General features: G+C 42.4%; 1 protein-coding gene across 10 annotated transcripts in view; it reads right to left on the minus strand.

The window, feature by feature from the left end:
• Positions 1–14,509, minus strand: part of THRB (thyroid hormone receptor beta) — a 450,111-nt gene that overhangs the window by 111,071 nt on the left and 324,531 nt on the right. For all 10 annotated transcript variants that reach the window (XM_069088501.1, XM_069088495.1, XM_069088499.1 and 7 more), the window contains one exon: positions 11,909–11,972. In XM_069088501.1, coding sequence (XP_068944602.1) covers positions 11,909–11,930 — 22 coding nt within the window. In that variant the 5' untranslated portion in view covers positions 11,931–11,972. The remainder of the gene's footprint in view (positions 1–11,908; positions 11,973–14,509) is intronic.

Below are 14,509 nucleotides of genomic sequence, written 5' to 3' on the forward strand. Positions count from 1 at the left end.
CATCAAACAAAGGATTCTGTATTTGTCTCAGAGACAACAGAATCACGGAAGCTTCCCGAATAGAGTGGAGTCAGAGAGTTGAACCTGACTTTATAAAGGACTGTCAACTGGGCAGTGGTGTGGGGGAGGGGAGGGGAATATGGCGACCAAATAGGAGCCAACTGCAATAGTCCAGGTGAGAGGTAATGAAGACCTGAACCAGGTGGGGACCCTTTAGAATTTAACAATTACTCAAGAAACAAGTGTTTTCAGATACAGGAAAATCAGAAAATGAGCTCCCAATGAGTAATACATTTTTGTGCTGCTCACGTCACCTTGGTTATGGTGAACCCCCTTGGCCAGTGGCCATGCCCATCATGGGCCCCAAAGCTGTTTCCTTTGGTGGGAGGAGGGAGACCTGGTCCCTCATCTTCAAGTGAGCCCATTTTGGTCTGAATGGTGGGTGATTTTTCCAAAGAAAAACTACAGCTGAAAAAAACAACCATTCTTCCTATAACATGTTCTGAGCTAAGTCACAGCAACTGTGAAAGGATGAAAGTGTGTGAAATGAGTACTAGGCCCAGCAATAGCTTCATCCATGGAGGCACCCTCTTCTTCCTTTTCAGCCTGAAGCCCTGGGGGCGGCGTTGGTGGCAATGATGATGTCAGCCTTTGTTTTGAGTCTATGCCTGATTTTAAAAAAGCTTATTTGGGACTACTGGGGAACTCCAGCTATGGAAAGTCCTTCCACAGAGACAGTCTGACTGCTCTTCCATACCTTATGGTTTTAGAGAGTCACCTGTTGCATTAAGACATTAACTCACTTGCCTAGGATCACCTAGTTAATATGTGTCCAAAGTGGGGATGTGGATACGGGTCTTTCTGATTCTAAGGCTGGACTTCTGTCTGGGCCTGTAAAGTTTGCAAAGCTTGTTTCTATACATGATTATATCATTTGAGCTCTACAGTAGTTAGGTAAAATAGATGCAGTAAACAGAAATGTGGGACTTGGGGTCAGGAAAATCTGGATTTGATCCCGACTCTGATACTACCCAGCTGTGTCAAATTATCTGATCCCTTCAAGGTTATTTCTTATTTTGTAATATGAGGATAATTGAGGGTGTCCCCAAAGTCTCCAAAGCTTTAAACAGCACTAAGACTTTTGGGACACTCTGGAATACCTGTCTTACAGGTTTGTCATGAAGCTTGGATGAGATACCACACAGAGAGTGATTTGGAAGGCTTTAGCATCCAACACGATTATTACCATTTTGTAAATGAGGAAACTGAGGCCCAGAGAGGTAAAATATCTCGCTCATACTCATACAGTTAGCATGAGTTAGTAATAAGGTTTGAATCTGGGTCCTCCTGAACCCTCGTCCACCGGTGATGTCACATTGCTTCCCTCAATGTCTAGGGGTAGAGGATGGGGGTCAGGTACAGGGTAGATAGAAAGGATTCTCTGAAAGAGCTGGGACCATCGATGACTGGAATCTCATGGGCTGGGATGGTCATGTATACTTACTTTACAAAATAGACTTTTCTAAGTTACTTATTCTAGTATACCTTAAAGCACATGGGGTTGGCAAGAGAGGGCCCAGTGTAACAGACAGAGGACTTGGGGGTCAGAGGAGCTGGGTTGGAATTTTTACTCTTTCATCTCGACCTGTTAGAATTTCGCACTCTCAGCCTCACTTCCCTCCCTTGTAAAATGATGGCGTTGATGACATGATGTCAGGTTACTTCCAGGTCTAAATCTACAATTCCAGGATTTCGGAAGGTAACCCCTCAGCAAAATTATAAGTCCACTTGCAGTTTATCTTAGAAAAGTTCTCTCCTTCCTTTCTGTATCCTTTTTCTTTTCCACCGACCATGCCGTCCAAAGCTTGAAGGTCACTCTCCCCAAACCTCTAACTTGTCTGTCGCTGATTGTTAGGGGGTGGGAGGAAAACCACAGGATCAAGTTAGCTGACACCAGGATATTAATGACTAGACAGGAGACTTGACCCTTTTAGGCCGTATGATTTTTTTTCCTATAGGAGGCTCATTAACCCAAACAAATGTCTAGCTAGTACAATTTCCGACAGTGTTGATTCAATATTTGGGGGCAGGGAGTGTAAAAACAAACCCATCTCATACTAGACTGTAAGTTCTTTGCTACCAGGGAGGCATTTTATTTTTCTTCTTCTGACCTACCAAGGCGCTTTGTACATGCATGATTCTTCATGTTTATCATAGATTTAGAACACAAAGGCACCTTAGTGGTCATCTAGCCAAGACCCCTCATTTTCCACATGAGGAAAACTGAGTCTAGGAGAGGTAAAATTACATAGCTAAGGCCACAGTGATGATGGCCATGACCAGAACCACAATAGCAAACCAGGTCACTGGACCAAAGGGTCATAGATTTAGAACTAAAAGGACCCCAGGTAACATCTAGTTCAGGCCTTTTGTTCTACAGACAGGGAAACTGAGGCCTAGACAGAGTAAGTGATCTTCCTAATGAGTAAGATCAGAGGTAGGATTAGAATCTAGATCTTCTGGTTCTAGAGTCAATGATTTTTCTACCACATTGTAGGGTCTCCCTGATCTCTGAGTTCAAACCTATTCACCTTTAAATTGCACTATGTTGCCTGATATGATGCAATATATTTCTTATACACACACACACGCAATTTCTCTTTGGAAAGAATAAGGTGGGCCTCAGATTCATGCCTATTATATCCAAATTAATGTGGTAATTATACAACACCAATGTGCACATGATGTTATCCAAAGCAAGCCAAGAAGACACAAGATAATTAATCTGAGGGATAAAATTGAGTGTAATTTCTTTTCTTAGAGACATATTTGACTCACCATTATGCCAGGGACTGTGAGTGCCAAGTGGAGCTGACCCAACTTGGGCTGCCTTGTGCAAGGCCGTATCCCTGAATTACTCACTAGGCCTTCTCCAGGAGAGATGTCACTCTGATGCACCATCAGATAGGATAAGTTCCCAGGTGAAGAGACAGATTAAAGAGCTATTTGTACAAAATAATCCAATGGATCCTCATTAAATGATTCCTCAGACAAGCAAAAGGGGGGTGAGAGTTCAGACTTGAGGTAGCCATTCAAGCTAGACCCTGCTCAGAGGAGGACCCAGGCCTCTACATTATTTGACCAGGTCCCAGTGAACTCTATCTCCACTCACTTGGAAAAGTCTCCCCTGCATGTGTGAGGGATCCAGTCATGGGTGGAGCTCAGCCCAGCTGCCTCATTCGGGATCTAGGCATCCCTCCCAGCCAATCCCATCTGCCGGCAACTTCATTGGAAATTCCCTCTTCACAAGTCTCATCAGGCATGGTCATTTAGCCACGGCCACACAGTCACTGCATTTTGAAGAGGCCTCCCAGCTCTGTCTACCCTGCATACATTACTATTGTTGGTGCTGAACAAATAAATTGTTTGTAATCCAAATTGTCATGGTATTAAATCCTTGTAAATGAAATGTGTTTTCTAAAATTCACAAATGCTGTAAATTTCATTTCAAGCAAAATGAACACTTTACCTATTTTGGTTTTTTTGTTTTTGTTTTCTGCTTTTTGGGGGGACAATTGGGGTTAAGTGACTTGCCCAAGGTCACACAGCTAGTACGAGTTAAATATCTGAGGCTGGATTTGAACTCAGGTCCTTATGACTCCAGGGCCACTGCGCCTCCTAGCCACCCCCACTTAACCTATTTCTATTGCTCTCTATGGCTTGACAGTGAAATCATTATAGTCACTGCTATTTTTATTCCTTTTTGAATTTATATGATAAGCCTGTCACCATTGCTTCCATGGCCCAGGACTTGTACTTAAGTTACAAAAACACAGCATCTTATCCTCCCAGGTTAGATCATGCAGAACAGAAATATGAAAGGGCAATAGAAGAGCACTTGTCCCAGGACCATTGCAATCTGAACCCCAAGGAAGAAGAGGAGAGTGAGATGATGATGATGATGATGGCGATTACCACTGCTACTCCAACTGACTTCCAAATTATGTGCAATGAAAAGCCCGAGAAAGGGGTGGCTAGGTGGTGCAGTGAATAGAGCACTGGTCCTGGAGTCAGGAGGACCTGAGTTCAAATCTGGACTCAGGCACTTGAGCTTACTAGCTGTGTGACCTTGGGCAAGTCACTTAACCCCAATTACCCTGCCTTCCCCCCTCCAAAAAGAAGGAAAAGCCCTAGAAAGATGGAGGGCTAGCAGATGAAATTAAAACTACGTGGGACCACGATGGAGTTCATATCATCCCCATCGTCCTGTCTGCTATAGGAATTTTCCCAAGAATGTTTCCAGTAAGCCTCATAAATAGAAATAAAGATAGACAGAGGTAGGCAGACAAATAAATAGACAGAAAAAAAGAGAAAGCAGAGGTAGATAAAGATAGATATAGACAGAATTAGATAAAGATATAGAGATAGATTGAGAGAGATAGAAATAGGTAGATATAGATGGATAGAGACAGACTAATATAGACAGATAGAAATAGATAAAGATAGAATTAGAAAAACAGAGATAGATGTGGATGGAGGTAAAGAGAGAGAACTAGAGACAGACATAGAGGTAAACACAGAGAGAGATAAAGACAGACAGTGATAGATACATACATAGATAGACAGAAGAAGTCTTTCTTAAGCACTAATAACTGCACTAAGTGCTATGAAAACCAGACAGTCCCCACTTTAAGGGGCTCATATTCTCATAGTGGAAGGGAGCTGGGAAGAGACCAGCTGATGTCCCAATACCTTCATTCAATGACAAAAGCCAGTTATTTCATCCACCTGGGCAAAAGCACACTGAACATTAAACAGAAATGAATGAAGATGGCAGCACACTGACTTTTTTTCCTGATTGCCTCTATGGGAACACTGCAGAATGTAAAATGAGAATAATGATGAATTATAATGATGATGCCCGCAGAGGACTGGAGAGTTCACAAAGCACTTCACATGGATTATCTCCCTTGGGTCTCATAACATGCCTATGAGGTAGGCTCTCCAGGCCTTCTTATGTCTGCTACACCGATGAGAAACTAAGGTCCACAAAGTTGTGACTTGTCCAGCCACATGACTAGCAAGTGTCAGCACTGGGATTTGTGAAGCAAACATCAATTATGGGCTTGCTCTATAAGCAAAACACTGTTCAAATATGTAATAAAAGGGTTGGATGTCCATTAATTAGACAGCAAATAAAATTAGTAAGTTTTGCAAGAGGGTAGCAAACACCTCAGTAAATTCATTCTTGTGGCTGTAGGAGGGGTGACCAAAGAGGGCTGGCCCAGTCTGGAGGAGAAGGTGGAGAAGGCTCCAAATACTCCAATACAATGGGCATTAACTTCCAACATTAAACGCATCATCAGGTACTAGAGTACTAACAATGATCTGTGAAAATAACCAAACGCTGTATAGAAAAATAATTCACAACAAATTAAAAAGGAAATGCACAGAAACAGTTAAAAATGATTACAGCAAACAGAATTTGAATGTTCTCAAAAATTAGCCTCAGAAGAGCAATGATTTATAGCTGGAAGGGATCTTGGAGGTCATTTGGTCCAACTCCCTCATTTTACACTTGAAGGAAACTGAGGTTCAGAGGGGATGTGACATGTCCAGGATGACACAGTTAATGTGTCACTTGCCTTCCTGATTCTAGGCCCCAACTCTATGCACTCACTACATCATGCTGCATATGAAGAAGGATGCTAATGTTCTGATTTGTTGATAACCTGGGAGACATAGCAAGAATGCAAAGGAAACACTGGACATGAAGTCAGGAGGCCCAAGCTGAATCCTCCCTCCAACATGAAGTGTCTGTGGACAATTCTCAGTGATACCCATGGTGCCTTCTTCTAAGGGGTGCAGTAGGGTTCAAGTGAGATAAAATGCATACAAAATACTTTGCAAACTCTGTGCCTGCTATGCGCAGGGCAATGTGCTAGGGACTAGGGACAGAAATGTAACCAGGATCTGCCACATGCCCAGGCCACCTACAACAGCATCACATCAGAATAATGGAGAAGAGATGGGAGAGAAATAGAACCCACCTGGCCTTCAGAGAGTGGGGCCAGTCAACTCTTGTTTACACACAGATAAAAAATCATGCACTTGTCTTCACGAAACTTCTACTAGGAGATAAGCAGGAAGAATTCTCATGAGATTTTCTCCCCCATACCAATCACTGAGGATAAGAACAGAATGCTTAGCCTATAGTACTATTCTTTCAGGGATAGTTTTGTCATTGCATTTGTTAATATGATCTAAGCAAGGTTTTAGGTGTGTCTGAGGACTAAGCTAGCTAAGTTCTGACAGGCTTAGCATGGGAATGTTAATGACCAGGTGACGGCTAAAGACACCCAGGAAATAATAATTGTAATATAGGGAGTATGGTGCTTGGGATTCTGGTAGGAAGTAGGGCAGAGGTTGCCAACTCCACTAGCTAGCTCCACCTGGTCTTTTTCATTCATTCTCCTGAGTTGATTTGCATGGCAACCAGGGGGCATGATGGGAGTTGAAAAGAAGCCCTTCACCACAGGTCCTCCCTGCACCTTTGCAATTTTGCTAACTAGAGTTCCTAGAATGCCTGGAAGGGACCCAGGCTTCTGATCCAAAGGTATGGTTGAAATTTGAAGGAATTTTTAAAATAGAAAATTGAAAAATTTTTAAATTTGAGCTCAAGAGTTTAGTTCAAGACACTCCTAAGTGGCAATAGGAAAAAAAAAACAGTTCAGAAACAAGCTTTAAAATGCTCAAGGGGTTCTATAGCTAGCTGGCTAGGGATCTAAGTCGCAAAATAGCCCTGGCCACTAAAAAACTGATAAAAACCTTTTCTTGTATGGATAGGAAACTGTATTTCCCCTGCTATTTGTGACTGTACTTTGGAGGTTGACTTGCCCCAGACACTGGGCTGTAAATGGGGATATTTTTTCTTTTTCTCGTCACTTGTTTTTACCATACCCTTTGATTAAACATCAATGAGTAAACATGTCAGTGGGAGTTCCTGAGTTACAAGGGCTGGAGGTACTTCTAAGATCCATGTTTGGAGTTGGGGGGGGGTAGAAGCTTTGGGGTCTATCATGACTAATTATCAAGATATGATGACTCACATTTCTACAGTGTTGAAAGGTTTATAAAATGCTTTACTCCCACCAGGGATGGAGACATTTAATCTGTGGAGGAAATGTGGCCATTTCAAAATGCTCCTCTCTAAGAAGTAATGGCCACAGATGACCAGTGTCACTTTGAGTGACTCACTGATGGAACGTTCCATTTGTGCAGATGATTTATCAACGGGAGCATAAGTTTCATTTGCTATCTGGGGAAATTGGGGACCTGAAAGTGCCAGTATCTTCCCATGCCATACTGGGAAAATGAAATTGATTTCTTAAATAAACTTGTGGCTAGAATCTCCACTTGGGCTTTCTACTTTGACAAAAGAAAGTCAATGCCTTCCCCCTCTAATTATTAATTTTTATCTTCCACAATGCTGACCTGTTCTCTTTTCTCTGTCACATCCTAAACGTCAGGAGTACTGAGTGTCCCAGAGAACAGTGGTGTGCAATCAAAGCTGAAATTGGTCATGACTTTTCTTTTTGTCATGGTCACCAAATAGAGCTGACACTGTGGCTGATGTAAAAAAAATAGCATGGCAGAGAAGAAAAGATTGGATTCTATAAGGTAGTTTTCCAAATGATACCTTGCTCTGGGTCTGAGTGGCTTGTTCCAAATTGCAATTTTAATTGGTTGTTTCAATTAAAAAAAATGCTCTAAAGATGAAAAAGAAGGGGAAGCAGTTGACATTTCTTTCTATTAGTTTGACCTTTTTTTTTCAAAAAGAAAAAATAGAAAACATTGAAATATGGGGGAAGGGGTTTTAAAAGCAGCCTTAAGAAAGATACTCTAGCTGCGTCCCATCCACCTGTCCTGTCCTTTTCGGGGCACATCTAGAATCTAGTGTTTAGTTATGGGAAATGTATTTTAGGAACAGCATTGATAAGCTGAAGAGTGCCTAACAATGGCTAATAAAGAGGGTAAAGGGCCATGTGAGGCAGCTGAAAGGAACTGGGAATGTTTAATGAGGGTAGAGGAGCCATTGAGAGGACATCTATGATGACTTTCTTCAAGCAGTTGAAGGTTGTCATCTGGAAGAAGGGTTAGGTTGCCTCTGTGTGGCTCTCAAGGGCAGAATTAGGACTTCTGGATAAGTGCTGCAGAGAGGCGGGCTGATTTTATGGGAAAAAAGTTTCCCAATGATTTGAGCTGCCCAGAAGAAAAAGGCCCCATCTTGATGCATGTCACAGAGGGGATTTTGCATTTATTTTGCATCGGTGACTGCCGGCTCTGTGCTAAGCACTGGGTGGGGGTTGGATAAGATGGCTGTCAAGGTCCTTCTAAAACTGAGATTCTGGAGATTCTGGAGCTCACTCTGAGGAAAGCAATCTGAGAAAGAGAGGAATGAAGTTCCCATCACTATCTGAAGCAAAAGTTACAAAGAGCCCGAGTGAACGTCTGTACAGATATTTGCCAGTGACATTTTACCGACACAATCCCAGTTATCTCTTCTTCACCATCAGGGCTCCAGATGCGTTTCATCCATACCTTCTGGCTTGCCAAGAGTCATCAGCAAAGCTGGGTTGACTGTAGGACCAGTTGGGGGGTGTGGTCTGGGGCAAGTAACACTCTGTACTCTTGCCTTCCCCCGCTATTAAAAAAATGGTTTCCTTATACCCTTTGTCTTTATGCCACAGTGTTTCCTCTCTGCCTCCATGACCATTGAGGAATGGTTTCTTTGTTACAAAAGAGTCAAGCAAGACCAACCAGCGGAGAAACGCATGCCATTTTCCATAGTTATAAGAGCTGATCTCTCTGCCAGAACAGTAGGACCTCTAACAGTTAGGTTGGATATTGGGGGAAATCTTCCTAATAATCAGAGGTGGAAAAAATAGAATTAGCTTCCTCAGGATGGAGTGAGGTCTCTCTTCCCTGACTGCCTCCAGCAAAGACTGGATGATGAGAACCCCAGAATCTGAGAGTAGCAAGGGACCACAGTGGCCAGCACATGCACAAAAGGAATCTCATTTGTTGGACACGTTGTAGTGGTCATTCCTTTTTGTGCACTCTTTCCCCCCTCCCCATTTTATTTAGGTGCAATTGGGATAAGATGGACACCAAGAAAGAGTCCTCAAAGAGAAAAGCAGTCACCAAAAGTGTGTGTGTGTGTGTGTGTGTGTGTGTGTGTGAGAGAGAGAGAGAGAGAGAGAGAGAGAGAGAGAGAGAGAGAGAGAGAGAGAGAGAGAGAGAGAGAGAGAGAGAGAGAGAGAGAGAGAGAGAGAGAGAGAGAGAGAGAGAGAAAGGGCAAAGGAGGGGGAGTGGAGGGGAGGAGAGGGAGGAGAGAGAGAGGAGGAGAGAGAAAATTGTGTGTCTGTTTGTGTGGAGGAGGAGGAGGAAGGCCTGCCTGCCTGTACAGGAGCATCAGAATCTTTGATTCACACACCCAATGCCTCCCTGAGTCACTGATCAGGGGCCTTAAATATGGAGACCAATTAGTGTATCTGGCAATTGCCATATCTTAGGGATGGCTCTGGGCAGATGATGTCTGGATGCTTTTGAATCAAATGAAGGAAAGCCATCTTTTTTAAAATTAAAAGAAACAACAAACTCTACTTATCATTACAGAAACAACTCACATCTGAGATTCACCGGGTAAAAGAAAATATGCAAATGGAGATCAAAACTGTTTACCTTGAAGTATTAACTGAGAGGCTAAGAAAAGCCACAGGCTTGCTTTCACATGATTACTCTCTTGGCTAGAAAACTGCCCTGGAGAAGAGTCAATAAATGGAGTCTTGAAGGTCTTGGAAGGAGGGGAGGCAGCCTTGCATAAACTATTTAGATATTAGGAAACACTGATGCTTTTGAGCTTCCCAAGGGTCTTTGCCACTTTATCACCCATGCCCCACCATACTGTAATAAGGGAAGGCCATGGGTCCCCCCTGTTGACTCCTAGGTAGTTGGAGATGTTGGGGCATGCTTCAGCTAAGATACCATGACCAGGCTTCTCTGAAGAATTACTACTAGAATCAGAACCCCAGCACTCAGCCAATTCAATTCATCCAGTCCAACAACTGCAAGGCATTGTACTCTGTTTGACATCCCAACCCAACCCAACCCAACCCAACGCAATGCAATGCAATACATCTCATTTATTAAACATCTACTATGTAAAAACATTTTGCTACAGTAGCTACATATGTTAATTCAAATATTTATTAGGCCTGTTGAAGGGTATCAGGGATATAAAGAAAAAAAATCCAACTTTTTTTTTTTTAACATTCTGAGTGACTGGGAGCTCCTTGAGGGCAGGGACTATCTTTTGACTCTTTTTGCATCCCCAGTGCTTAGCACAGTGCTCGGCACATAGTAGGTGCTTAAGAAATGCTTACCAATCAAGTGACTGACTATAAGTGCAAAGCCCAGCCCATGGTAACCTAGTGACTTTTCAAGAGAACACCCTGTCAAGAAATGAGCTAGGTTTAATCCAGTAATACTCCTTCTCAGGTCTTTTCTGATTGCTGTTTGAACCAGTTCCTTCACAGAACCTGTATCTTTAAGAAAGGAACCTGCAGGCCCCTGACCTTACTTATCATGGGACAAGAAATGGGAAAACATCGGCATGGCCACATAACAGTAACGTCCAAGTGCTATCAGCCTATGAAGATCACTAGGGGAAATCATTCTATTGACACTGTTCTCTGGTCATTTGGTACTCACACCTATATTTAGTTACTTTCTCTATAATCCGCCATTTGTCATCCCCTGAAACCCATTTAGTGTTTATAACTGAGTTTGACCTTATCTTGACCATCCTTCAATAATAAAGGAGTAACCTGCTCATTTAGACCAAGATGCATAAACGCTTTGGGGCCATCAAGTGCAGAGAATAAACTGAGTCTGTATTTAGCTGTATTTTCCTAAATCAATTTTAGTAGCCTGGAAGAGCTCAAGTATCTGATGAGCACATGCCCAGGGACAGCCGCAGGTGAGAAGCCGTCACTGAGCCTTGAAAACTGTATTGTCCTCTATTTCCCTAGTGATGGGGTCTTCAGATACTGGCAGAACTGAGCCTGGAGGCAGGCAATACAGACAGCTGCTTAAGGTTCACTATACAAATTGGTACAAACAACCCTCTCTCTCCCTTTCTCCTCTCTCCTCTCCTCCCTCCCTCCCTCCCTCCCTCCCTTCCTTCCTTCCTTCCTTCCTTCCTTCCTTCCTTCCTTCCTTCCTTCCTTCCTTCCTTCCTTCCTTCCTTCCTTCCTTCCTTCCTTCCTTCATTTCTTCCCAGGTACAGAGAAGGGAGAGTTCATTCATAGAGGATGAAGAACTCCCAGTGTGGAAACTCCCTATGAGTATAGTTTGGCAACTTGTCTGTAATATATAGTCTTAGAGAGTTGCTTAGGGTCACAGCAAGATGAAGTGCTTTCATGCCTGATGGGCTTTAAAGAGACTTTAAGGCCAACCACCTCCCCAGTATACTTTGTTATCTTTCCTTAATAATTTGGACATATTTTTGATAGTAGCAAATTGTACTAGCCAGGACTTAAAGGACTTATTTTGGGTCAAGGCAAATTGTCCACATTACTGTGAAATTTCAAAGTCTTCACTGGTCATTGATACCCAGGCACACCATTTCTAAACCTTGCTTAGTTTCTGCCTGTCTTGGCTAGGAGTGGGGACTCCTTTGTGGGGAAGGTTTCTTTGGATCCAACTATATAGCCTTGGAACTAATAGCCCTAAGACTGCCAGGTTGGCCCCTTTGTGAAGTCCCAAACACTAACTTTAGACAGCATTAAAAAGAGGACAGACACACAGACAACACGAATGTCATCAACAGCCCACGTAGAGGTACCTGACATACTGTTGGGAGTCATGGGTCAGTAATCATTCTGGGTCTTCTTATTTGCTGAAATCACCTGGAAAAAAAAGAAGAGAAAGAATGCTCATGAATGAACCACTGGCTGGCCCCAGTGCTAGGATCTCAATAGCCTTTCATTAAAAAAAAATCTCAGCTTGCCTCCAAAGACGTATTGTATGTATCATCTTATTTGTTTCAACAACCTGCCTTTATTTTCATTAACCTCCAACTGCAATTTTGCCTTCCTTTCAATTATTTAAACATTATTCTGAGGAGGGGCCCTTAGGCTTCACCAGACTTCCAAAGGGGTCATGGACACAAAAAGGTGAAGGACCTCTTTGCTAGAAAATCAATCCTGTAGATATTTTTGTCTAAGGGAATGGCCAGAAATTGGGTATTTATTTCACTGTTATTTTAAAGTGATTTTAAGCACCCTTAGATCTAAACCCATATGGAATTTGCAGAAGCATAGCCCCCATAGCATATGTGGATGGATTCCCTATGTCTAAAATAGAGCATGCCAAGGGCGTTAGAAAGAGGATGGTAGCCTGAGGTATCATCACTGTCTAGGTCCATTTCAGGACTGGATTTTAAAAGAGCTGCTTAAAGGTTCAAAAGGTTTTAATGAAATCAGTCAGATATATAATATGTTGGCCAATATCTCCACCAAAAAGGCATCACTCAGGAAGGACATCATGGAAACTTAGGTTTGGGACCTACTTTAAAATTCAATCTAAAAAAAGCAAATACTCTGCTTTCTTCTCTCCTTGTTTATGATTACTCCCCCAAATCACTTTGCATTACATTAAAAAATTTATTTTTCTTCCTAAGTAGGTTGTTTCTCTCTAGTAGAATGTAAGCACCTTGAGGATAGGGACTATTTTCATTTTTGCCTTTGGGTTTCCAGTACATTGGGCAGGATCTATGATTTCCTTGTATGGAATGCCTGGTAAGGAAATGCTCCATCAATGCAGGTCAACCACTGTCCAGCAACATGTAGTCTGAGTTGCTTGAAAAGTCAAGATAACATGCCCAGAGTCACACAGCTCAGTGTGTTAGGGGAAGGACTAGAGCCTGGGTCTTCCTGAACTCCAGCTAGCCCTTTATTCATTGCTTAGGACATAATATGCACAATAAATGCTTGTTGAATTGAGTTGATTTCTCAGAGAGCTATAGAATAGGAACCAGTTCTCTTGACTTCCAGGCCTCTTGCCTTGGCCCACTACACTGGGCAATAGCAACAGACTGACCACTTATGGTGGGATATTCCCCATTGCCTTGTGCCTTGGTGTGGCCCCTTGGTACTTCCACTCTACTCTAGGACAATAATTGGTCCATACCTACCATGTTCTCAGGTTATCCCTCAATCCTATTCACTGCTCCAACTTGATTCTGAATGTGGATTAATGAGGTTATAATCCCTCCAAACTCCCTCTACAACCTGTCAGAGGGCTGGAATAGGTATGGGAACATTATCTACATCCCAGTGAAGTTTTTTCTCTAGACATGCACATAACTTACACAATATTTCCTTTAGAACTTATGGTATCACCAAGAACATGTCCAAACAGCTAGATGAAGCCTCATTCCACAATCATAAATGTGGAGGATGCAAGACCTCAGCTGTGTTCTAGCTTCAGAAAATAGATTTACTTATTTTTAAAATTCTTTTTACTTGTTCAAATCCCAAATGAATATGTGTATATTCTATAAAAACTGTATAATCTGTGAAGTGTGAATAGTATTTGACAGAAAAAATCTAAGAAGTTTGAATAAAGTAAAATAATTATACCAGCATGATATTTGGTGTTGGCACAATTGTTATATTTCAAAAAACTTGAAGGAATTTTTGAAGCCTAATTGTAGTGAGGCTTTTAATAGCCTTTTCAGGTAGGTAAGTGCTGATCAAATTAGGTGATCCTTGTGCCCACATCACCTAAATCCACATACTAGATGTCAGTCAAGATGCAGGTGAGGAGCATCTGTCCCTATTTCTTCATATTTAGAGCCCATTTTCTTCACTTTTTCTTCTCCTGGGCTCTTTCATTAGCCTCCTAATTTCTCCCTGTTTCCAGGCTCTCCTCTCTTGAATACATTCTCCAAATACTTGGTGCCAACTTTACCAACTCCTAGGATCTTACCAAGTCCTAAAATGCAGAGCTGATTGTGTCACACACACTATGCCCACCAACTAAACAATCTTCAAAGCCTCCCTTTCCCCCCAGGATAGGATACACATGCTCAGCCTGGTGTTTAAGGTCCTTCTGGGTCCTACCTCCCTTTCTGATCTAATTTCACATTACTCTCTTTTATGCATTCCTAGCTCTAGTCAGGGGCTGCTAGTTGGTGGCATCATAGTACACAAAGTGCTAGGCATGCAGTTGGGAAGACTCATCTTTGTGATGAGATGAGTCAAATCTGGACGCTTCCTAGATGTGTGACCCTCAGCAAGTCACTTAACCTTGTTTGCCTCAGTTTCCTCATTTCTCAAATGAGTTAGAGAAGGAAATGGCAAACCACTCCCATATCTTTGCCAAGAAAACCCCGGATGGGGTCATGGAGAGTCGGACATGACTGAAACAACTGAACAAGTTC

The sequence above is a fragment of the Petaurus breviceps genome, unplaced genomic scaffold, assembly GCF_028583685.1.
Source record: "Petaurus breviceps papuanus isolate PSGF00001 unplaced genomic scaffold, PetGlider_PUasm1.0 185, whole genome shotgun sequence".
NCBI classification, from domain to species: Eukaryota; Metazoa; Chordata; class Mammalia; order Diprotodontia; family Petauridae; genus Petaurus; species Petaurus breviceps.